Below are 23,766 nucleotides of genomic sequence, written 5' to 3' on the forward strand. Positions count from 1 at the left end.
CTGTTTGTATACTTTCCATATCCACTGACATCACCAACATCCACCCAGCTGACCAGGCACAAAGCTTTGGCTTTATCTGATTCCTCCCTGCCCATTGCTTTGCACATTCAGTCTGTTGCCAAGCATTGCTCTAATGAGTGAACAATGTGAAAATGCAGCCCTTCCTTTCTGGTCCATTTGTTCTTTCATTACAACAATGTGAAAATATAGCCCTTGCTCTCTGGCTCATGCTCAAATCTAGCCCACTATTCACCTCTCTTGTTAATCTGACCATGTGGCACATCCGTCCCTCAGAAGACAGATTATGCTCATAAATATTCCGAAGAAAACAAACCAGAATAAGGTAACAAGTCAAGGTCCATTTTTGGCAATTAACTTATAGTTAGAAACAAAAATTCTACAATTTAGCATTAACGTTAACTTTAGCATGAGTCAAGGCAGGTATTTCTTTTCCTGTTCTAAAGCCGCTAACAACTTGTGGTTTAGTTCAGAATATTGTGGCCTCAGACAACATTTCCCATAATCAAAAGGCATAAACCCTGTGATCCCAACCCCCTTCAAAGGGGAACTTCCATAAGGGTTTGTATTCATTCATTTTCTCCTAGATTTACTTTGATGTCCTAATTTGATGGTATTCTGTCCTGTTAGCAGGATGACTGACCCACACAATCGTGGTCATATATTTACCTCAAATATTCTCAGTTTGGAAATAATTTCTTCCAGCAGGTGAACGTCTTTAGAAACCTTCATATTTAACTTGTCCCTGTATCCCTGCAAACACTTGAATTCTTGCTTGTAGAGCTTTGATTTTTCAGAAGAAATATGCTTCTCTAAGACCTGTGTGTCTGCAGCAAGTTTATCAACCACACTTTTCTGATTTTCCAGAGTTTCACAGATCATCTGCAGGGAAAGGATTAAACAGAAATACATTTCACTTTTGCACATGGCAGCAATTCCATGTTCTGTGTAAAATATATCATCTTTAACTATACATATTACAACACGACAAAGAAAATATAGCAATAGATGTGGCCTTTGTGTCACCCAACAATATTTTCTCATGCCCAACAATATTTTCTCATGCCAAAATGGGTTTTGTGTCAATATAATTCCCAGAGCCACAAGGATTTTTTTTCATGTGAATTCATTCAAAAGTCCTGATGTTTCTGTTGACAGGACAACAGGACATAAAATGAGGCTCCTAGGACCTCCAGCTTGCATGTCCAGCTGCTTCTATTACAACTCACAGGATAGTTGTTCTAGAGAAAAGTGAGGCAAAAGGTTTTCTGAGACAAATCTATTTATGGGTGGTGAATCCGTTAACTGCTGACCTGATCAAGTGATTTTCTATGCCCCACCCCCAACCAAAAAACATAGCAGCAGTGGGGAAGAAATCCATAAACAGCTCTGAAATTGCACAATTTTGTACTGGAGAAAGGAAGTACAGAAAAAAGAAACAAGCAGGCCGCAGTTCCCCACTTCTGCCTCTTACCAGCTGGCAAAGCATTGTTAATGTTCAGAACTTAACTGGTTAAAGTTGTTCTGAGTAGTGCGTCACATTCTGACGTCAGTTTTCGAAGCTGGGAGGAGCTAGCACTTTTCTCTGTGTCTTTGAGGGAAAAGGACGTGTCTTTGCTATGGCTGAAAGAAGCCCAGGATTGTTTTGATGAATTGCAGCAATAAATAAAAGTTTAATGGACACAAGTGCTTTCTGAGTTTATCTGAAGCTAGGCGACAGTTTTTGCCGCTGTGTTTACTCTGCAAGGCGTGTCTGGACGGAGCAGAAGTGCCGCAGCTTGTGAGGAAGCGTACCGGACCGTTGTAAATGGCTAATTGGCGATCGTAAAGCAATTAGCAGGTCACGTCTCAATCAATAATACTGACAGGTTATGGGTGACGTCATAAATCGCTCGTAAAGCTGTCGCTGGAGCTGCCGGAATGCTTTGAAGTCTGCGTTCTGAGGCAGAGAAGCTGGCCGGAGGCAAGAGAGTTGCTGGGAGCTGGGAGCTGAGCTGAGAGCAGCTGGAAAATTGTTTCTCCACGGACGGGTGAGCTGGAAAAGCTGATACGTGAGTAAGCTTGGGGCACCCTTGGGAGAACGGAAGAGAATGGCAGCCAGCCAGGTCCTTGAGGACATCCCCTTGGAAAAGCTAACTTTAACAAGTTGGCCAACCTGGTCAAGAAGAGTAAGGGGTTGGTTTCTGGTCACAGGGCTTTGGGAAGTAAGCCAGAGGGAGCCAGTAACCCCTACGCAAGACGTTGCAGGCTTTGAGGCTGCGTTGGCTGAAGATAGCCAGCAGAGAATGCAAAGAGAGCTTGATATGCTGAAGGCATGCGTACATGCATCGCTGAAACCCCATCTGGAGGGCGTAAAGTCAGCAAGGGCTGCCTGGGAGGTGCTGAGAAGTTTGTGTGAAACTTCAGCAGGAGGCCAGAGCCCTGGAGAAGCTGGTGAAGCAGCTCTGTTTCCCGATGAATCAGCCTCAAGGAGCGCTGTTGAGCAGGTTGGGGGGGCGAAGAATTCCAAAGGCAAGTTTAAAGAGTTTTCCTCTGAGAGTTCTGGAGTGGACGGCCGTTTCAGAGGGGGCGGGGCTGGCATGAGGCGCTTTTCCAGAAGAAGGAGGGCCAGGCCAGCAGAAAGGAGCCCCGGGCAGTGTTTTTCCACTGGAGCTGAACATCTGCGTCGCAATTGCCCCCACCGGAGCAGAGAGCCGAAGCAGGATGTTGCCAAGGTCACTTCCCATGGGAACCAGCCGGGTTTCCATGGCAACCAGCCTGGAAAGGCAGGCAGGCGTAGAGCTGAACGTGGCAAACAAGAGAAGGCTTATCAACTGACTGCCAGTATGGCTTTGTTTGAGAACAGCTGTGTGAGAAACTCAGAGCTTTGCTTTGTGATTGACTCAGCAGCTAATCGCAACATGGTTCCAGAGACCCCTGCAGTTAAGATGTGGAATTGCAAAGCAGTTCCAGCTGGACAAACTGTTTTATTTGCAAATGGACAAAAAGGAAATGTATCTAACTTTGCTACAATATTCCTTTCTGTTTTGCAGGAGGAGGTCGAAGTGTGCACCATCCCAGAGATCCTCACTGTCTTTTGTCTGTGCCTTATTTGTTAAAAAAGGGGTTTAAGGTTTGTTTTGAAAATGCTGTCTGCACAATCTCCAAAGGAGAGAGGATACTTGCCAAGATTAAGAAGGGGCAGAATGATCTTTTCATTCTTAAAACGTCTCTTGGGGGTGAGGGGAAGGTTGAGAAAGCACAAGCCCTGCGTGCTACAATTCCCGCTCATGTTACATGTGCTTGTGTATGGCACCAGAGGACAATTCATGGTTCTCTAGAAGAACTGCAGGTACTACCTGAGGTTGCCAAAGGGTGTAAGATTAAAGATTGTGGAAGTGCCATAAATTGTGACACTTGCAGACAGGCAAAGATAAGAGGGTGCAGTTACCCAAAGGTGGAGAGGGTAACCACTAAACCTTTTGATCTTGTCCACATAGATCTGTTCGGTCCCATAGGTGAACCTAGTCTGGGAGGGGCCAAGTTTCTGCTAACGATACAGGACAGTTTTTCGCAGAACACCTGGACTCACGGTCTCAAATCCAGGGAGGACGCAGCACAGCTGATTAAAAGCTGGATTGAAGCGGTGGAACTAAGGTTCTCCACCAGAGTGCAAGCGGTCACCAGTGACAGACACGCTACGTTTACTGGTTCTGCTTTGCAGAGGTTCTTTCACAAGAAAGGGATACATCACACAGTTACTTCTCCCCAGCAGAGGGGGGTGGCAGAGCTTAGGAGTGAAGCTCTGGTTAAGGCTGCACAGGTGATGCTGACAGATGCTGGATTACCTCCAAAGTTTTGGTTGGAGGCGGTCAGTTATGTGTGGAATCGTACCTACAATTCACTGGTAGGTGACACACCTTACTTCATGTTGCATGGCAGGAAACCCCAGATTCACTTTCTGCGCACGTTTGGATCACCTGCATCTGTGCCGGTGCCTGAGGCTTTGCCAGGGCCAGATGGATCCAAGTTCCAGAAAATGATCTTCTGTGGGTATGAGCCAGCAGCTTGCGCATGGAGATTTGCATACCCATCAGGTGATCAGAATAAACTGCTAATCAGTAAACACGCTGAGTTCTTTGAGCAGGATGAAAGGCCAAAGATTCCTGCACAGCGTGATGTTCTTTCAGAATGTCTTTCTGATGCAGAACAGGAAGGTTCAGATGAGGAGGAAGGAGAGGCTGAGTCTGCTGACGACGACCAGGTCACTGACCAGGGTCAAGAGCAGGATGGGGCATCTCCACAAGTTGTTAAAAGAGAGCCCAAGAGTGAGCCTAGTTCCCCTGTGAGTGTAATGGAGAGGATTCGAAGACGCTTTAAGTCAGAGGGGGAATCCCATGATGCAGAGGACACACCTGCTGACCACAGTGAGTCAGAGGAAACCCCTGAGTTTGTGCCCAGGCGATCTAGTCGCACAACGAAGGGTATTCCACCTGAGAGGTACCAGGCCACAGGTGCGTGGGTAAGTTTCGCACAGTGCGATTCTGAGAGTTGTGAGGTTGTTCCACAGTTGTCTAACAGGAACGCCGGGAGAGGGCGCAAGGCATTGGGGAAGGGATTGATCTCACAGAGTTTTGCTGAGGATGTTCCACAGGTCTTGTCAAAACGCGACGCAAGAGGGGGTGTTAATGTTCAGAACTTAACTGGTTAAAGTTGTTCTGAGTAGTGCGTCACATTCTGATGTCAGTTTTCGAAGCTGGGAGGAGCTAGCACTTTTCTCTGTGTCTTTGAGGGGAAAGGACGTGTCTTTGCTATGGCTGAAAGAAGCCCAGGATTGTTTTGATGAATTGCAGCAATAAATAACTGTTTAATGGACACAAGTGCTTTCTGAGTTTATCTGAAGCTAGGCGACAGTTTTTGCCGTTGTGTTTACTCTGCAAGGCGTGACTGGACGGAGCAGAAGTGCCGCAGCTTGTGAGGAAGCGTACCGGACCGTTGTAAATGGCTAATTGGCGATCGTAAAGCAATTAGCAGGTCACGTCTCAATCAAAAGCATGGCAAAAAAGAAATTGGCCCTCATCCCTCTCCTCCTGCAGGAAGGCATGATTTGCAGCCCTAATTCCCTACCATTGCATCCAACTGGCCAGCAATACATATCGAAGGGTGGGGTGAGCAAAAAGGATCAAACCTCCTTCTTTAGGCAGATACACATGATTTGTCACCCAGGGAATGGGTCACAATCCATCAAGTTTGAAAACTTTGGTGTCAGGAAGGTATTTCAGCTGGCTACCCATGTGGGTCTCCCTGAGTAGCTAATATGGGCGGAGTGGGGCATTAGAACCATTTCTTCCACATTGATCTTTGTAAATGCATGGATGCGATGCTATTTTAGGAAAGCTGTGTCCAGTTTTGTGGAACCTATTGTTGTCTAGTTCTTTCTTTCCTTCCCATATGCTCTGCAAGGACATGGGAGGTCTGATTGACTGCTAGGCAAAACAGCTTAGCTAACACTTGCTATTTTGCCTGAAACTATAGAAAAGGAAGCATGCATATTTTGAATGCATCACTCACATTAGGCCTGTGTTTTTCGTACATCCACAACTATTTATACAACACAACACATGTTGCTTGTCACACCTATCTTACTGAGCAGCAGTTTTCACATATAAGCCTGTTAAAACTGTGGGAAAAGTCTAATTCTTCTCCGCACCCACACCCCAATGGTACACACCAATGTTAGTCGGCTTAATTTAAAATGCAATGGCATAAAAAAGCCAAGCTGACTATAGACAGCTGCGTCTGAGTTTAAATTTGCTGAAGTGAAAAAAGGGAACATACCTTTGTCTGCTGCAAGGCTCTCTCAACTTTACTAAAGTCATTCACTGCATTCATGACAGATTGTGCCTTGCTTTCCAAATCATTCAGCTCACCCTTCAGTTTTTTCAAAGCATCCAAATAGTCCTTAGAAGGCTGGCTTTCCAATTCTACTTTCAAAATAAAAACGTAATGGATATGAATATTATTATTATTTTTTAAAAAAGGCATACAGGGGAATTCAACATTCAGTCAGCAGAAGCATTTCAGTTTGCCCCAAAGAATGATATCCTCTCACCTCCCACCAAATACTGTTCTTGGGGCTCTCCAAACCACCAGAGCTGATTTGTAAGGGGAAAGAGCAGCTCACTAGCACACCAGAGTTGTGTTGGCTGTGTTCAGGGGGAAAACCAAGCCAAAAAATCTTGGCTTAAAACACAATATTGTGTGTGAGATGTATGCAGGTGCACACAGTCCAATTTGGCCCACTTTGCTTCTCTCTTCATGTGACCTGGTTAAAAAAAACCTCAAGAACGGGTTAGTTTAAGATTATGTCTGAATCAGGCATTGTGATTTGTTAGGATTGTGATTTGTTTCTCCCTAACAAGTTAAGATCACTAGTCAGTCTTAACGGTTTGTTTCTGACGTATGAACCCTAGCTCATTAGGGGAAAACAAGCAACAACCCCAAAACCTGCGCATAACACTAAACTATCACCTTCATGGTTTATCTGCTTGCATAAAGCGAGGCCACAGCAGGAGTAATTGGGCTGCTTGCACCAGCACATACACCTTATGATTAATCAAGTCAGATTCTTGGGTTTATTGCTACATGTGAACATGGCCACCATATCATTTTTGCCTTATTTAAAATAAAAGTTCTCCTCTTGACTGCATATGTGGGGTTGGCAGAGGTTCATCTAATGGAAATTATGCTGCAAAACAGGACAGAGACCCAACTCCCCTAGAAATGTTGCAAGGAACACTGCCAGTTGTACATGGAAGCCACTGAACATTTGGCTGGATGTGCTGTTTAAGTCACATCTATAATTACCACAAGAGTGACTTCGGACATTGATAATCCCTTCTTTTTATGAGGGAAGGCTAACACATTTGAGGATTCTTAGTTTAGAAAAAAAAGGCAATTAAATGGACACATGATATAGGCTTATAAAAATATCCATGCTGTGGAGTAAGAGATAGAATTTTCATCTGTCTCTCACAGACTCAAGAGTCATCCAGTTGAATTGACACGAAGCAGATACAGGATATACAAAATAACCTACTTCTCTGCACAATGCAAAGTTAATTTATAGAATTCAGTTCACTGCTACAAGATGCTATATCCATAGCTCAGGTGGCTGGGAAATGGCTTTAGGGAAATTCACAGAGAAGTGTTGCACAAATGGCTATTAGTCATGATAGCTATATAGAATCTCCATGTTCAGAGGCGATAAATACTCAAGAACTCCATTTGCAAAAGTGGGTTGACCCAGCAGGGCCCTTATTATTATATATCAAGCATTAATCTTTTTGTTCTAAACCTCAATTGCCCTCCTGAATGTTTCTCTTTTATTCCATCAAATGCTGCAGGCTATAGCATTTACCTCAAGCATATTTTGACCTATATGTTCTGAACCAAGAAACTCCTACAATACTGTAAAAGCTCAGGTTATCCAGGAAACCATAAGAAGAAAGCAAGGATATATATATGGTTATAAGAATCAATCACACTATCCAGTAAGTTTACCCTTTTTTTGGAAATTCTGGAGAAACATGATAAAAACATCAAGGTTAGTTTGAATGATGACAGTTTTCCTTTATATTAAACTACATATCTTTAAATCCCTAATTATGGAGTACAGCACTACAGTTAAGTTTTTAAAAAAATAATAATTAAAAAAAGCTTAAGGCAGCAATTGATAAATAACTGATTTTTCATTGTATTTCTGTGTTTGAAAACTGAAGGACAATGGTACAACATTGCACTTCTGAACTAACACTATGTTAAATAATAATATTTATATAATTATTTTTGCTACTGCATTTCTCTGTTGAGGTGCTTCGGTTAAAAAAATAAAAAAAGAACCAAATGATTATTCACCACAATATGGATGAAACTGTAATCCCTTTATTGGAGACCGGGAACAGAGCATTAATAGCCTGGCAGAAGCATAACTTGGCAGGAATAGACCAAAGGTGTTCACAAACTATTCTGCCACAATAGTACCTGAGCAAATTTTTCTTAAAATACTATGGAATCTTCATTTTTCTCCATTACAAATATACAGTTATTACCTTGTGGACATAAAATCAAAACTGCATAAAAAATTAAACATCAAACTGACACCAGTTGCCTGTGTATTAATCTGTTAAAAATTTGCAATGTATCCATAACACACCATGAAGTTCACTTTTCAAGTTTGAGAGAAAGCCATCAGGCCTGGTGGGATAATAAATATAAAGAATCTAAACATTTCATTCCATCAATGGAAAGAGCTTCTGTCAATGGAACTCTTCGTCATTTACAGAATGGAGCATTTGACTTCAGATCCAAACGTACAGAAATACAAAGGAGCACAGGCAAATACTAACTGCATGGAAAAGCTGGGACCTAAAGCAACATTAAGTAGTTGTGTAAGTTTACGTGTATTGAAATTTTGGTTTCACTGGAGTGTTACATTGACACTTACATTTTAAGCATTTATTGATGATTTTAAGCAGTATTTTTAAAAGTATGGCGTTCATTTAGTTGCCTGAAGCAAATATCTGATCTGGCAGGATATAAATTAAATTATCATAGCAGTAATTTCACTAAAGTCTTCCCGTCCAAGGACAATGAAAGAGAAGACAGTTCCTGTGTTTTTGACATACTGAATGGCTTCATACATTATACATAAAACTAAGCGCTACTATTTTAGACAGTGATATTTAAATGCACTCTACATAGATCCCCCCATAGCATGAGACTGGTAAGCTGACCTTGAAATAAATAATGCTGAAAGATAAATTTGTCTCTTTAAAATGTCGTTAAGTTATATATGCAGAAACAGCATATACATCTTTTTTACATCTCTGTAGGCAATTCAGTGTTTTCCTGTTTTTCTCTGAACCACCTTCAAAATTAGTGGCATTTATAAATGACCTGCATCCAAAAAGTAGCAATCTAGGCATTGCTTTTATGAAGAAAATGATTTTGTTATACAGCAAGCAGAGAAAATAGAAATTGGGCTTATTCCTTTACAAGGAGCTACAAAATCTATGCTATGCTTCCAGCGAGACTATGTAATTTATACACAGAATCTGTGGTGAACACAAAGCAGCAATTCTAAGGTTTTTGCTACAAGCAAAAAAATAGCAATATATTGTAAGCGGGTAAGTGTTTTTTTAAAAAACATATCCACATGTTAAATAAAAACACACCTTTCTTCACTTGCTGTGACAGACCCTCCAGTTTCTGTTGAGCAGACTTGAAGCGATCATTCAAAGACTTTATGTTTTCCTCAGTAAAGTCTGGAGCACCCGGCTGGGATGCAAGGACCTTGCCCTGGGTTTTCAGCTGTTCAATCCAGGGACTCAGACTTAATAGGTCATTGTGTTCCCTCTGTGAAAGTGAAGTATAAGCACACACACACAAGCATTATCATCATTTAAACAACACTGGGTTCCTACCACTGTAGGTTCAGTTTATAATTCCATTTTGTTTATGCATCTCACAATGAACAAGTTTACCTGGCACAACTCCTTTAGAGTTGTTAAAGGTTGCTGTTGCAATGATGAAGAAGACTTTTCTTTCAGCCATAATTCTTTTTCACACAAACTCTTATCAAGCTCATCTATTTCCCTAAAATAAATGTTTACTTCATCCTGGCATTGCACTTTTCTTGCAACTTCTTCCAAGTGCCAGCCTACCCTTTTCCACTCTGCCAACAGCTTCTCGAGGGCATTCGCTACATCTTCAGTAGGAAGCCCTTCTGAACAAGCAAAAGAAATAAAAACTGTTTTAATATGCAGTATTCACCAACACAACAATACATGCTTCTCTTATAAGCTTACTTAGATCAGGCTCAATAGTAACAATGGTTTCCTTGTCAATCACTTGCAAACTGTAACATATGGAATGATTTAAGTTCACCCGCATTCCATTTTTTAAATAAAAATAAAAAATGCTTTTTTTTACAACCATCACCTGACTAATTCAGTTTTAATTGCACAAATCTTCCCCAGCTATCTAGTGAAAAGAAGCATCTCACTAGGAATTCAGTTGTTCATAACTGTGCCTTTTCATGGTAATAGGTATATATTGGTAGGCTAGACAAGAGAGGCAGAGCAGAATCCAAATACAGATGTAATTAACATATGATGAACCTGTTCAAGTATAGGTGCCTGCAGAATCTCCTCTTGTGTGCCAGCCCTAAGTAAGCTGCTCTGAGTACCTTAGAGTACCTTCCTCTGAGCACATGGGTGGATGAGCATGGCATAAGTCCAATAAATGAACATGCCAAGAAGCAAACAGGATGTAATCTAAATATGTTCTTCCCCTTCCACAGGAGATCTGGAGTATGACATCATCATCATTCTCCACCCATCTGGCTGGGTTTCCCCAGACACTATGGGCGGCTTACAGCATATATAAAACATAGTAAAATATCAAACATTAAACACTTTCCGATACAGGGCTGCCTTCAGATGTTGTCTAAAAGTTATGTTGTTCTTTATCTCCTAGACATCTGAAGGGAGGGCATTCCACAGGAAGGGCGCCATTTCTGAGAAATGGGCCTTTTCAGTGGCAGTTTCCTGCTTGTGGAATTCTCTCCCCAGAGAGGGCTCGCCTAACACTACCTTTGCCTAGTTTTAAGCACCGACCAATTTCTTTTTTCTACCTGGGCTTTTGGCCCTTGACCTGGATGATTTTTAAAGTATTTCTGGCCTCTTTTGGTGGGGCAGGATTTGCTAGACCTGTCTTTTATTTGTATAGATGTCATTTCTATGAATAAAATGACTTAACAATAGTAATAGTCTGGAATGAAGATGGACTATAATCAAGTTATCTTAATAAGAAATCAACGATTTCAACTCACTAACACTAGAATGTCTTTTGAGGTCTTGCAGCTTTCAGTGAAGGAGAAACTGGTGCTTTCATAAATTTCAGTTATTATAGTTCTGGTGTTTTTGGTAGCTTCTGGAAACTCCAAGTTTTGACAAGAGTAAGTAATGCAAAGTACTTGTATCATGCTATTATTATGATTACCTTTTCTCATTTGGTCCATCAGATTTTCTCCAACCTGGTTCAGTTCATTCAATGCTTTCTTTTTTTCAGTCCTTTCTTTTTCTATTGCCTGTTTAAAAAAAAACATTTCAACACTGAAAGTAAAAACCTATCTGTTAAAAAAGTAACTGGTTAGGCCCCATAAATTGCCTAGATATGAGTCCACCTAGGAGCCTTCTGTAAGCTCCTAATCTAGTCTTCAAAAGGGTGGAAAGTAAGGGTAATTTATAGTAAAATAACAAATTAATGCTGTAGTTCTATGCATAATTACCTGCAAGTAAGTATCATTCAACAGATACTTATTTATGATTAGGCACTTATAGAACACATTCGATGGGATGAGAATGCTTTAAAGTCAATACAGTGGCACCTCGGGTTACATACACTTCAGATTACATACGCTTGGGGTTACAGACTCTGCTAACCCAGAAATAGTGCTTCAGGTTAAGAACTTTGCTTCAGGATGAGAACAGAAATCCTGCTCCGGGGGCACAGCGGCAGCAGGAGGCCTCATTAGCTAAAGTAGTGCTTCAGGTTAAGAACAGTTTCAGGTTAAGAACGGACCTCCGGAACGAATTAAGTACTTAACCCGAGGTACCACTGTAGTAACCTATTAATATTTTCCATGAACATATAAACATAACTATCTATAAATAAATTAGAATGTTTAGGTATTATAGCTCTCCATAATCCTCACATCTTTTCTGGTATCCTCTTGGGCCTTTTGTCTCCATCCCCATTCTTTATTTATCGCTTTCTACACTTTAGTCCTCCAGATTAGATATTCAAAGAAAACTTCTCTATCTCATTGGACCCATACTGCCGTACAGAGAAATCATGCTGGCACAGGCTTTAGATCAAGTCTTTGCAAAGTAACACGATACAGAACACAGACTGAAAGCTCTTCCGTTCATGGAAAAAGAGTACATTAAGAATAAAAGGTAAAGGTAAAGGTACCCCTGGCCGTACGGGCCAGTCTTGCCAGACTCTGGGGTTGTGCGCCCATCTCACTCAAGAGGCCAGGGGCCAGCGCTGTCCGAAGACACATCCGGGTCACGTGGCCAGCGTGACATCACTGCTCTAGCGAGCCAGAGCTGCACACGGAAACGCCGTTTACCTTCCCGCTGGTAAGCAGTCCCTATTTATCTACTTGCACCCGAGGGTGCTTTCGAACTGCTAGGTTGGCAGGCGCTGGGACCGAACAACGGGAGCGCACCCCGCTGCGGGGATTCGAACCGCCGACCTTTCGATCGGCAAGCCCTAGGCGCTGAGGCTTTAACCCACAGCGCCACCCGCGTTAAGAATGGCAAGTATCAAATCCACTTGCTGTGCCTTCGGAATAATGCTGAACATAAAAATTGTTGCAACAAGTAGCTTGACACTTCTCTGGCAGCATTCTAGTATGTAGCCTTTTACAAGGACATCTGTTATATTAAACTATAGAATTTAGCAATGATCCAGATAAGAGACATAAAGTTTTATCAAGGATTAAAGCAAACCAGGCACAATGCATTACAAGGCTTAAGGGGGGGGGGGAGAAACTCCCCATGAGTCATACAATTTTATTCTGTCTGACAATGTGTGAAATCTATTTCATATGGGATGTACTTTCAGGTTTCTCTGTGGTGGTGTAATTAATTAAGCTATTTAAAGTTAACTTACACAGGCATTAACAAGACTCCAATTATCTAACCCACAGAATACTTTGATCTCTGGTCTTCACAGGGTATGTGGAAAGGTTATTAGATGCCTCTCTGGGCTGAAATCAAGACTTTGCCATGGTTCTCAGTTTTACAGAAATATCAGGGGAGAATTCCTGCTGGGTCCATTTCTAAGAATAAATTGTCTTTAAAATGTGCTACAACTCACAATGTGCAGATTCCTCTTCTAAAACGAAAATGGAAAATAGTATGAGGAGGGGAAAAGGAAAGGAAATGCCCATTAAAGCTCTAAGGATGTCCTGCCACAACTTCAACAGTATTGTTTATAACCAGTATAGAGGACTGAACCTTGGCCAAACTCTAAAGATTTTTAATAATGGAACTTAATCCACAGGAAGCTACCAGATCAGACTCTACCCCCAGCTGACAGCAAGCTTAAGCTGACAAAATAACCTTTTCAGTGAAAATGCCTCCCCGTTTCTCACTTTACCTTCAGTTTCTCTTTCATGTCTGAAGTCTCTCTCATCTTCCTGTACTCTTTGATCTCTATGGCCTGAATGGCAGCTTTTGATTTCAAAATCCAGTTCAACAGCTCAGCAATTTCAGAATCAAGCCTAGTATAAGAGATTGAATAATATTTTCTTATATTTCTTCTCCATTCAGTCATCATCTTTTTTTCTTAAAATGCAACCCCCAGTCTACCCTGAAGTAACATGTTCATGCACATAAAATGTTTTCTAGCATAGTCTTGAATGCTTGAAGAATCCTCAGATTTTACCAGATCGGCAATATGGCACTCGCCTGGCTTCCTGTGCCAAACTGTAGTGATCTCTAAGGAAAGAGGGGCAAAATAACTGTTGCTTCATGCACTCTCTATCACCTGTACCTAGTCAGAGAGGGCAGATGCAGCAACTGCTACGATGACTTGCTGTGTTTCCCTGACCTAGAGCAAAATAGTGGACTGTGAATGGTTGCTGCACCTGCTCACTCACTTGCTGATTTTCTTGCTGCAGTACTTTGAGACCAAAAGGAGCCACACACAGGGCAGCAGTGGAAAAGAGTGGGGAACAACAAACATTTACTGTACATGCGCTGAGCAGCCTACCCACCCAAATACCCATCCTTCTATCCTTATTTGCAAGACTGCAAATAATTTTTCATACAGAGTTCTAAATAGGACAAAAAAACCCAGACAACAGCAGTATTTTACAATGCTGCATTTTTTTTACCATGCACTGTGTGAAAATGAGGCAACTCATTGCCTCTTGATTGAGAAAACACAACAACAATGAAAAAAAATCTCACTTTTTCTTTGCTTCAGTATCAAAGCAGGCTTGTCTTTTCTTTGATGGAGGTAGAGGTGGAACAAATTCTTCCTGTTTGGGATGTTTAACTGTTCTTTGCTCTTTAAAAAGGACGGTTTCTTTGATTACTTTCTGTGACATCTGGGCCGGTTCAGCATTTGCAACTGCCTGAGTAACCTTAAGGGGTAAATTGAAGAAGACATCAATGTAGATGAAACGAAATTATACAATATGCCATCTTTGTACAAGAGATAAATGCAGCTAATAATAACAGTAACACTAATCACTTCAGATATGATCCAGATGAAGTTAAGTGGTTTTAGACCAATTAATTTCACTGAGAACATTAAGCATGTGATTTACTGCCTTCCATTGGTTTTGAAGGAACTTAAACCGCAGCTTCATTCATCCTCTCTGAAGAGCTCAGGGTTGGATAAAAAATGATCACACATTAGCCTTTTATCCTTATACCAATATGAGGTTAGTTAGCCTGAGAGATGGTAACTGGGTCAAGGTCACTCTGTCACTGTCCAGCCCATCACTGATTCTGCACTGGTCCAGAATCATCTTTATAAGTCAAGATGCAAACAAGCTTCATGCAGCCACATGTAGCCACTTCACTCCTCTCTTTGCTTGCAAACAAACCAAGAAGTCTAGTTTAACCTTAGCTTCCAATTATGTCCAAACTGGAAAACTATGGTTAATAGCTTCCAATAAGCTAGGAGACAAAGCAATTGACAATTAAACTTTGCATTTAAACTTTGCTTTAGTGCAGTAGATGTAAGGTTTGCTCAATCTGTTTATTAAACTGAGATATGATCATTTTGCTTGTGATTTTTAAAGGATGCTTCTGGGAAACTTCACAATTTGTTTTGCACAGTACTATTTTGAATTTCTCAGCCAACTCACTATTCAATTTGTCTCTAAATCAAGCGCAGATTAGAACTAGACTTTCAGATTTTCTAATCAGATTAGAATTCAAGCCTGAAAAGGACCAATTTACTTCCTTCTCCCCCCCCCCCGCCCCTCCTTTTTTATTTTAAACACCTTTAAGAAAAGACCTTCAGGCTTCTTTATTAGTTTTACTTTTATAGGTCAACATTAATGTATTAGTGAAAGACATTTGGAAGGTGTAATGGGATAGTAATATTTTTATGGTACCTGAGTGGAATAATCCTCAAGTTTCTGAACTAAACTGTCCCACTTCTGTGTTAGTTCTTCCAGATCGCTGTCAATTTTCTTCAGTGCCTTCTTGTTGTTGAGAAGTTGTGCCACATCCTGGGACACCTCATTCAGCTGTTCTAATGTTCGACGCTTCATTTCCATATCTTCTTTGAGAATCTGACATTGTGAAACAAGAGCAGCCATTCCCTTTTAAAGGCACAATTCTGCTCAAATTTCCCATTCTAATAAAGTATATTCTTAGAAAATAAAATTGTGAAAATGTCCCTAATAGTTTTGCTGGTAGTTTTTTTAAATACATTTGCTAAAATACTATGCCTGTTCAGGTATTCAGTATCTATGTACAATCTCTGTGAAAAAGCCAGCAGGAATGCCTGTGGCATGTGTGCTAGCCATGCCCACCTCACCAAAATCATGATTAGCAACACAGAACCATAGAACTGTAGAGGTGGAAGGGACCCCATGGGTCATCTACTCCAACCCCCTGCAAAAATGCAGAATCTCAACTAAAGCATCCAAGACAGAAGGCCATCCAACCTCTGCTTTAAAACCTCCCAAGAGAGTCAGGATTACCTGAAGGGGGCGCTGCTTCTCCATGCCTAAAGTCTCAACTGGGAGAGCAACCCTGATTGGTCAGCATTTCGGTCCCCATGCTGAAAACCTTACACTACGACTAATACCAATTGTGCATTATAGACAGGGTTGTGACCAGCATGTGATGCATCATGGAGCCCTTCACACTCTGCACCCACAAGCTTTGGTTTCACTGAAAACTGGGAAGAGCCTTGAGTAGCATACACATATGAAGCTATTGTCAAGATTCAGAAGTCCTATGGCATACACAGAAATTTTGAAGCATTTGTGGAGCTTCGCACGTGACAAGGGGCTTCTCCATTTACTTCATCACTGAGAACAATATTACACAGTCTCCCTTTTACTTTCCCCCTTGAAGTAAAAGGGAAATTGCTTGCTTGAGTGAAAGCTGTGGCTGCTTCAAAAACCAAGAAAGCTCAAGATCATTATTTGTGTATACAACAGATTGGGCTGAGGAACCTGTGGCCCTCCAAATGTCACTACACTCTATATCCCATCAGCTCAAGCCAGCATGGCCAACAATCAGGGGTGATAGGAGGTGGTGTTGAGCAACATCTCACAAGTTCTCCATTCCCGCAACAGAATTACTAGGTACTTATCTACTGCTGTATCACATAGTCTTAAGGAGGGCCTTCTCCCATATCAATTTGCCCATGCATTAAGATTAGAGGACGCCCTCCATTTTCCATCTTTAGGAGAAGCACATCATGTATGTATAAAAGATAGGAGCTTTTTTCTCATATGTCCTCAGCTGTAGACAGAGGTACTATTGGCACCAACAATGTATGTTCTTTAGAACGAGATTAAAACATTTTCTATTTGCCCAGGAATTTTAAGTTATGTTACTTTCATCTGGTTGAGTGGTTTTATGCCTCTTAATTTTATTGTATTGCTGGTTCTGTTGCGTAATGCAAATAATGTAACACAGATTTTTAAATATCTTTGCAAATTTCCATCATTCACCTGAACACTGTAATTCAGGCATTCTAGTGTCAGATGCTTCGTTCTCATATCTCCTTTGAGAATCTGATGGTGAAACAACAGTATCCACAAGAATTTGTCTTGGACTACTGCCTTCATACTTGCTTTTCAATAAGCGCCACTTTCAATTTGTACACTCTCTAGCAAATTTGCATGAACTGTACAGTCACATGCTTTTCACAAAACAGCATGTTGTGATTTTCACACTGCATTCTTCAGCTACAAGTGAAACCCACAAGTATTAACCTATGTCTTTGGAAAGTAATTTGAAAACTTGGTAGACCATGAAATTAGCACTAGGATGAAACAAGGATGATACTCTAGCACTGCAGAGAAAATGCCCAATTGACAATAGGGAGTAGAACAGGATGAAACATTTAAGGTTATGATGCTATTTTCAAATGCAAACCAAGTAATACTCACTGCCAGCTTTCGAACATTCACACCAAGCTCTTTTTGATCTTTGAAGTTGCTTGTTTGCACCTGGTTTAAACTATCTTCTTTCTCAATTAGCCAGGCTTTCAACAAACACTGCACAAGAGACAACACATTTTAAAAAACAACACCAAGAGAATATTTATACAATTCTCCTGCATTTTGTTTTTATTTATTAAATTTGTATACCGCCCTTCATCAGTAGATCTCAGGGCAATTCACCACATAAAAATACAATATAAAAACACAAAAGACATGATGAAAACAAACACATTTAAAAGGGTTGTAAGATATTTAAGATGTTAATCAGCCAAAGGCCTGGTTGAAGAACTTTTTTGCCTGGTGCCTAAAGGTGTATAATGAAGGTACCAGCCAAACCTCCCTGGGGAGAGCATAAAGTCTCAGATGATGATCTCAGGGTCTGGCTAGGTTCATATGGAGAGAGACGGTCCTTGAGGTACTGCAGTTCTGAGCCATTTGAGGCTATATTTTGTTAATCATCTTCATTGCAACACTATGGCATTACACCAGCACTTTGTCGTCTTCTTATTGGTTGGCACACCTGTCTTGTTCTCATTGGTTAAAAAAAAATCCACAACTAGGTAAAATGCCATCTTCCATTTTTTGACAGAACAAGTGTCATTCTACTTACAAGAGCATTCTTTTGTGGAGTATCTTAAAATTGAATATAGCCTATAAGTCCATTGCTTTGTAAACTAATATGATAACCAAGTTAAATCCAGACAAATGCAACATCTGTAAGCTCAAGATTTCACAAATCAGTACCAAATTAGTGCATAGACTCAAAATTAATTAAATCTACCCAGGAAGATTATTTTGTAAGTCTTTAGTATCCATAGCAGATATTTTTCCTCACTTCTACAATGGCATGTTTAGCAGACAATATTTAGCTCTGCAAACCAAGAACCAACTCAAAGGGTCATAGCTGTCCTATTCGATCTACTCAGCAAGCAACAAATTTTGTCCTTAAAGAACCAAGGCAGAAACTAAGCCTCCCACTCCAATCATTGAAGTAAGTAATCCATCAAACATATCTATTAGTGTTCTTTATTGGGACTGGACTATTTCAAAATACTCCAAGATCATAGAAAGAGCTAGTATTAGTAATCCTAGTAAGAGCTACACTCAGTTACAGAAAGGAACTAAGACACAACTTTTTGCATTCTTGTGAAAAATCACACAAGTTTCTTCAGACAGAATATTTTATACTGAATTGACACATTACTCTGATGAAAATAGGGATGCCCCATTCCATATTGATAATTTTACTATTTCTACCCCACACATCTTACTGGGTGACCCTAGCCACTCTGGGCAGATTCCAACATATATAAGAACATAATAAAACATTAAACATTAAACAAACTTCCCTATACAGGATTGCCTTCAGATGGCTCAGGGGTCAGATAACTCCATAAAGGTAAAGGTAAAGGTACCCCTGCCCGTACGGGCCAGTCTTGACAGACTCTGGGGTTGTGCGCCCATCTCACTCAAGAGGCCAGGGGCCAGCGCTGTTCGGAGACACTTCCGGGTCACGTGGCCAGCGTGACATCGCTGCTCTGGCGAGCCAGAGCCGCACACGGAAACGCCATTTACCTTCCCGCTGGTAAGCGGTCCCTATTTATCTACTTGCACCCAGAGGTGCTTTCGAACTGCTAGGTTGGCAGGCGCTGGGACCGAGCACCGGGAGCGCACCCCGCCGCAGGGATTCGAACCGCCAACCTTTCGATCGGCAAGTCCTAGGCGCTGAGGCTTTAACCCACAGCGCCACCTGCGTCCCTAGCTAACTCCATACCCTCCAACATTTCTCCAATGAAAATAGGGACATCCTAAGGAAAAGTGGAAGATTCCAGGATCAAATCAGAAACCTGGACAGCTTCTCTAAATCAAGGACGTCCCTGGAAAATAGGGGCACTTGGAGAGTCTATCAGACTTATAAATATGAACAACTGAGCTTTGCTAACAGCTGCCAAAATACATTTCCTTTTAAAAAAACCCAGAAAGGCTATAATTATCACTGAGTAAAGAAGTTAAGTGGCAGTGTTTGAAGATAATTTTCCCGAATGATTTAACATTTGCTGACTTTACAATCTACCTCCCCAAAAACATTAAGGGCACTATACATCCTAAGGTATCGCTTTGCTGTTCATCCATTCAACTAGAAAACCTCAGCCAATGAGTTGTTTCAATTATTTTTTCACCACTAACAAATCATTTTAAAAGATCTACACAACACTGTTGGTGCGTACAGTGAAGCAATTTACCTGCATGTTGTTGTTTTTATAAATAGCTTGCATAAACTGGAGAAGCTGGTAATTAAGGGGATTTTGAAGTGCAAATGCTGCCCAAGGCTCTTTGGGGAAATAACAGGGCAGAAATGCAATGAAAGAAACAGGACTCAAGATAAGACTATGCAGACAAAGGCAATCTGAGTTAACCAGAGGTGATGGTGTCACTAATGGTGTCCCTTGACCTTTAATTTTCTTTTATACAAGTGAAGGATTTGTGTTCATTTCAGTTGGGATTTAGAATACTGCTCTTGTGGATACAATAATGGCAAGGGCGAAACCTGCCTTCTGCAACCAACACTGACTCACCCAGTCCTCTATGATTGGTAATACACACACTAGCCTTTGAAATCTATAAGACCACCTCTCTAGATAGAAAGAGGCACAACAGTAGAGGATTACTTCAGTTATTTTATCCTATTATATTAATCTCAAACGGGATTAATTTAATCTGATTAATTTAGCAGTTTGATCCAAATGTGATCCATAACAGGGCCAATTGCATGCAGAGAAGAGGCCACAATCATATGGATACAGTGATTACTCAGCCCCAGTCTACTAAAATTAATAATGCTCAGCTACTTCCCTTTAGTTAAATTTGTCACTGGTCGTAAAACATACTGTTTGTAAAACATACTGTTTATATATATTAGCTTGATTTATACTCTGGGATACAAGTAGGCAAATTGCTCCCCATCTCTCAGCCATAATGTAGATGACTAGTCACTGACAGCAAACAAAGCAGCGAGGTTTAGCAATGAAGGTTGTTGCACCATGAGCTTATAAATCCTTCCTAATGCATTATACTTAAAGTTCACACCCAGGAGAGACCTGTATCTATAGTTTTGGGGGAGGGGGATCTTAAATGAAACAAACATGCTTTCCCCCAATAGAAAATTTTATTTAAGCACATCCACAAACAATGTAATGCTGTACGCAAAAGTCAAGGAGCCCATGCCCAGATACAAATAAAAATTGTATTAACTTGGGCCCAAGTATCCCTGATGGTGCATTTTTTATTGCACCACTCATAATGGCAGCTGACAACTGGCTTGAGATCTATATCTGAAGAACTGAAAAAAAAGCAGTTTGAACTAAAGAAACACAATTTATTTTAAAACACTTTTACCTGAGATTAAGGGTGTTCCTGAAAACTTGTACAATAGCCTAACTCTCTTTCTCCATAACTGTCTCAATCATAACATGGCCTTATAAATAATTACATAAAAATTACATTCAAATGTAAGAAGAGTCCAAAGGCCTATTTATGCACACCTTTCTGATCTCAAAGCGGCCAACCAGATACTTATGGGAAGCCTGCAAGCAGGACATGAATGGAACAGCATTCTCCCCACTCATGTTTCCTAGCAACTGATAAGAGTTTGAATTTGTCTAATTGCCTTTCAAAACTTTTCAAGTTGGTGACCTTTGTTACATTTTATGGTAGTGAATTCCAAAGTTTAACTATGTGCTGATGAAAAGGTATTGCTTTTTTCCACTTCTGAATCTTCCAAAATATTTCAGTTTCACTGAATGACCTCAGGTTCTGTCAGCAATATACACTGGTAACAGACTAGTCCATAACAAATTGAATGAATACCTTTGGGTAGGAATACAAGCAAGTTCAGAAAGCTGATTTACTCTTTTTAAAAATAAGTACACTGGAGAAAATAAACAAGTTTTACCTGCTCTTCCAATAGCTCCTGCCATAAGATATTGAGCTCTTGGAGCTTGAGCCACCGCTCCTCAGTCCAGCGACAAACTGCTGTCCATCGTTCACCAAGCACCTGCAGACAATTAAAGAAATTTCTGAAACCATGCATTCCCCTTTGAAAGCAGATAGAAAATACAAACATATAGGGTGGGATTTAGCTAATGAGTCCCAGCAGCAGAAGCCCTGCACAATGGGGCTCCACCCCTTTTCTTCCTTTGGCATTATGTATTGTATATGCACATATTTTTCTTTAACATAAGTTGCTTGAAGTCTTTCAGGTGACAAGCATCTAATAAGTCTAATAAATAAATGTTGCTTGCTTGCCTGGAGGACAGAGAGCATCGGGTGAATGTGTGTAGAAAGAAACCAAAAGTACAAAGGTAAGATTCATATTCATTGTTCCATCTAGGTTTGCCCTGCCCACCACTGGCATGTGGGCCCCCAGAAGGAGATGTGGCCCTTTGGCTGAAAAATGTTCCACATTTTTCCCATGCAGAGAATTATTAAATCAAGACATCCACTCACCTGCAATTGATCTTCTAGGATAGCTGTGGCACTTTCACCACTGTTTTCATCAACAATGACCACCATGTGAGTCAATGAGTTTACTTTAACTTGCTCTGCTTCAAGATCATTTTGTAGCCCCTGAAAGCATTGATTAAATTGTTATGAAGACCAGACATAACACTGTATTGTTTTGCTAGTGCCACCTGCTTGATTTTTGTTTAAGCAAATATTTTCCTAATGAGCCACGACTGTTTAGCCACAACCACTCTAAACAGCCTCTGCTGCTTCTGACCATATCCCACACAATATGTATAGTAACAAAATTATTTTCACCAGTGCAACCTTATCTTGCATATGTGCTCATTAAGTCACTTCTTGCAAGTGAAGATCCCCACACTCATTTGCCATGTCTAGTCACATGAAAATGCTAGCTTGGTGCTCTGGACCACATTGAAGAGTGGGTGGCAGGAAGAACAACATTTCCTCTGTGGCAACACTTTTGGGTGCTTAAAAATACACCTCTCCTCAGAAAAAGCACTGTGTCAAAAGGAAGATCCTCACATTCCCCAGAACTACTGAGTAATATTACACAAGATCAGTCATATGAAAAATCCCGTAAGTTCTATCCAGAAGTTTTAATGGCTACACAAAGTTTCAAGGAAGCCAAGAAGTAAAATGTACTTCCTAAAAAATACAGTTCCTGAACTTTACTATACATGGCACAACGCCACAGTACACATGTAGGTCTAAAACTTATTTTAAAGATGAGTTTCTATATTAACAATTCCATCCAAAGGCAACCAGGAAATCTGAGCTGTTGCAGACTATTTTTTCACTCTATCATGCTTATTACAGTAAGGGGTAAAAATACTTTATGTTCATCCATCTGCTGTTGAAAGGACTCCAAGTCTTCAGCGAAGCACTGAGATTCCATCTTTTGAATGCGTCCTTCTGTAACAGTCAGCCAGTTGGACAGCTGCTGCAGTTGTTTCTTCTGTAGCTCCATCAATACATCATGGAGGCTGATAATGTCAAAAACACAAGGAATTATTTTTAATGTCACTTTAAAGAGGAGATTTGATGTTAAAATAACAGTGCAATCCTCAGAAGCGAGTCCCACTGTGTTCCTTAAGTCTTACTCATAAGTAAGTACTCAAAAGATTGCAGCCTACATGGGTTGGTCAAAAGAAAAGCAACATGTTTGGAAACTGGGCCTGAAAATCTAGTCACATTTATAAGGAACTATGTTTTAAAGCAACACATAAGCCTGTATTGAACACAGAATCTAAAATACTACATTTTCATACAAAGATCCAGAGTTTAGTTTTGTGTTCATGTTAGTGTCTTGGGCGCAAAACTATTCACTACCTTATTTCCTTTCTCCTGAGCTCATTTAGATGTGCTTCCAGGCTGAATTTAGTGTTGCAATGCATTAAGTTTATTCTAAAAACTGTTCAGTCCGCAAGGGGTTGGGTCAGAGGGGTTGACACATAACGTGTACCATTGGAACTGGAAACTAGTCTGTGCATGTTCAGGGTGTCACTCACTGGGACTGCCGATCCATACTGTCTACTCTGAGAGCCTCCCATCTGGAATTCAGCAACGACATTTGTTCCTGGATTTCACTTTCCTCCTCCTCTGAAAGATTGCCCTGGGCTAGCAATTGATTGCCAGCCTGCAGCACACTACCCACACTGCTCTGGTGTGCTGTCAACTCCATCATAAAAGCCTAGGGAAAAAAGATTAAACAAGTCAGATCAATCTGATCTCTCGCCATGGATAATTTTAATAACTGCATGGAATTTACAAGACTTTTAATAAACAGCAACTTGGAAATTGAAACGCCACAGAAAAGGCTAGGATCAATAAAGAAACAAGCAAAAAAAAAAAGATGCTAAGGGGTTTCTCTCCTCATCAGGAAGCTAAAAACAGAAATAAAATAATCAAATTAACAGTGTGATTAGTTTTCCATTAGTGTGGGAACCTCAGGTTCATGCTTC

General features: G+C 40.7%; 1 protein-coding gene across 3 annotated transcripts in view; it reads right to left on the minus strand.

Moving 5' to 3' along the window:
* UTRN (utrophin) overlaps window positions 1-23,766 on the minus strand; it is a gene marked incomplete at its 3' end in the record, with an annotated part of 317,155 nt that overhangs the window by 232,481 nt on the left and 60,908 nt on the right. For all 3 annotated transcript variants that reach the window (XM_081905086.1, XM_081905087.1, XM_081905088.1), the window contains exons 11-23: window positions 23,314-23,495; window positions 22,638-22,788; window positions 21,785-21,904; window positions 21,231-21,332; window positions 17,225-17,332; window positions 15,206-15,385; window positions 14,046-14,221; window positions 13,231-13,354; window positions 11,062-11,149; window positions 9,543-9,784; window positions 9,234-9,414; window positions 5,836-5,981; window positions 688-900 (exon numbers count right to left, since the gene is read on the minus strand). In XM_081905086.1, coding sequence (XP_081761212.1) covers window positions 688-900; window positions 5,836-5,981; window positions 9,234-9,414; window positions 9,543-9,784; window positions 11,062-11,149; window positions 13,231-13,354; window positions 14,046-14,221; window positions 15,206-15,385; window positions 17,225-17,332; window positions 21,231-21,332; window positions 21,785-21,904; window positions 22,638-22,788; window positions 23,314-23,495 — 2,013 coding nt within the window. The remainder of the gene's footprint in view (window positions 1-687; window positions 901-5,835; window positions 5,982-9,233; window positions 9,415-9,542; window positions 9,785-11,061; window positions 11,150-13,230; window positions 13,355-14,045; window positions 14,222-15,205; window positions 15,386-17,224; window positions 17,333-21,230; window positions 21,333-21,784; window positions 21,905-22,637; window positions 22,789-23,313; window positions 23,496-23,766) is intronic.

The sequence above is a fragment of the Podarcis melisellensis genome, assembly GCF_964234715.1.
Source record: "Podarcis melisellensis genome assembly, chromosome: 3".
In the NCBI taxonomy this organism is placed as follows: domain Eukaryota; kingdom Metazoa; phylum Chordata; class Lepidosauria; order Squamata; family Lacertidae; genus Podarcis; species Podarcis melisellensis.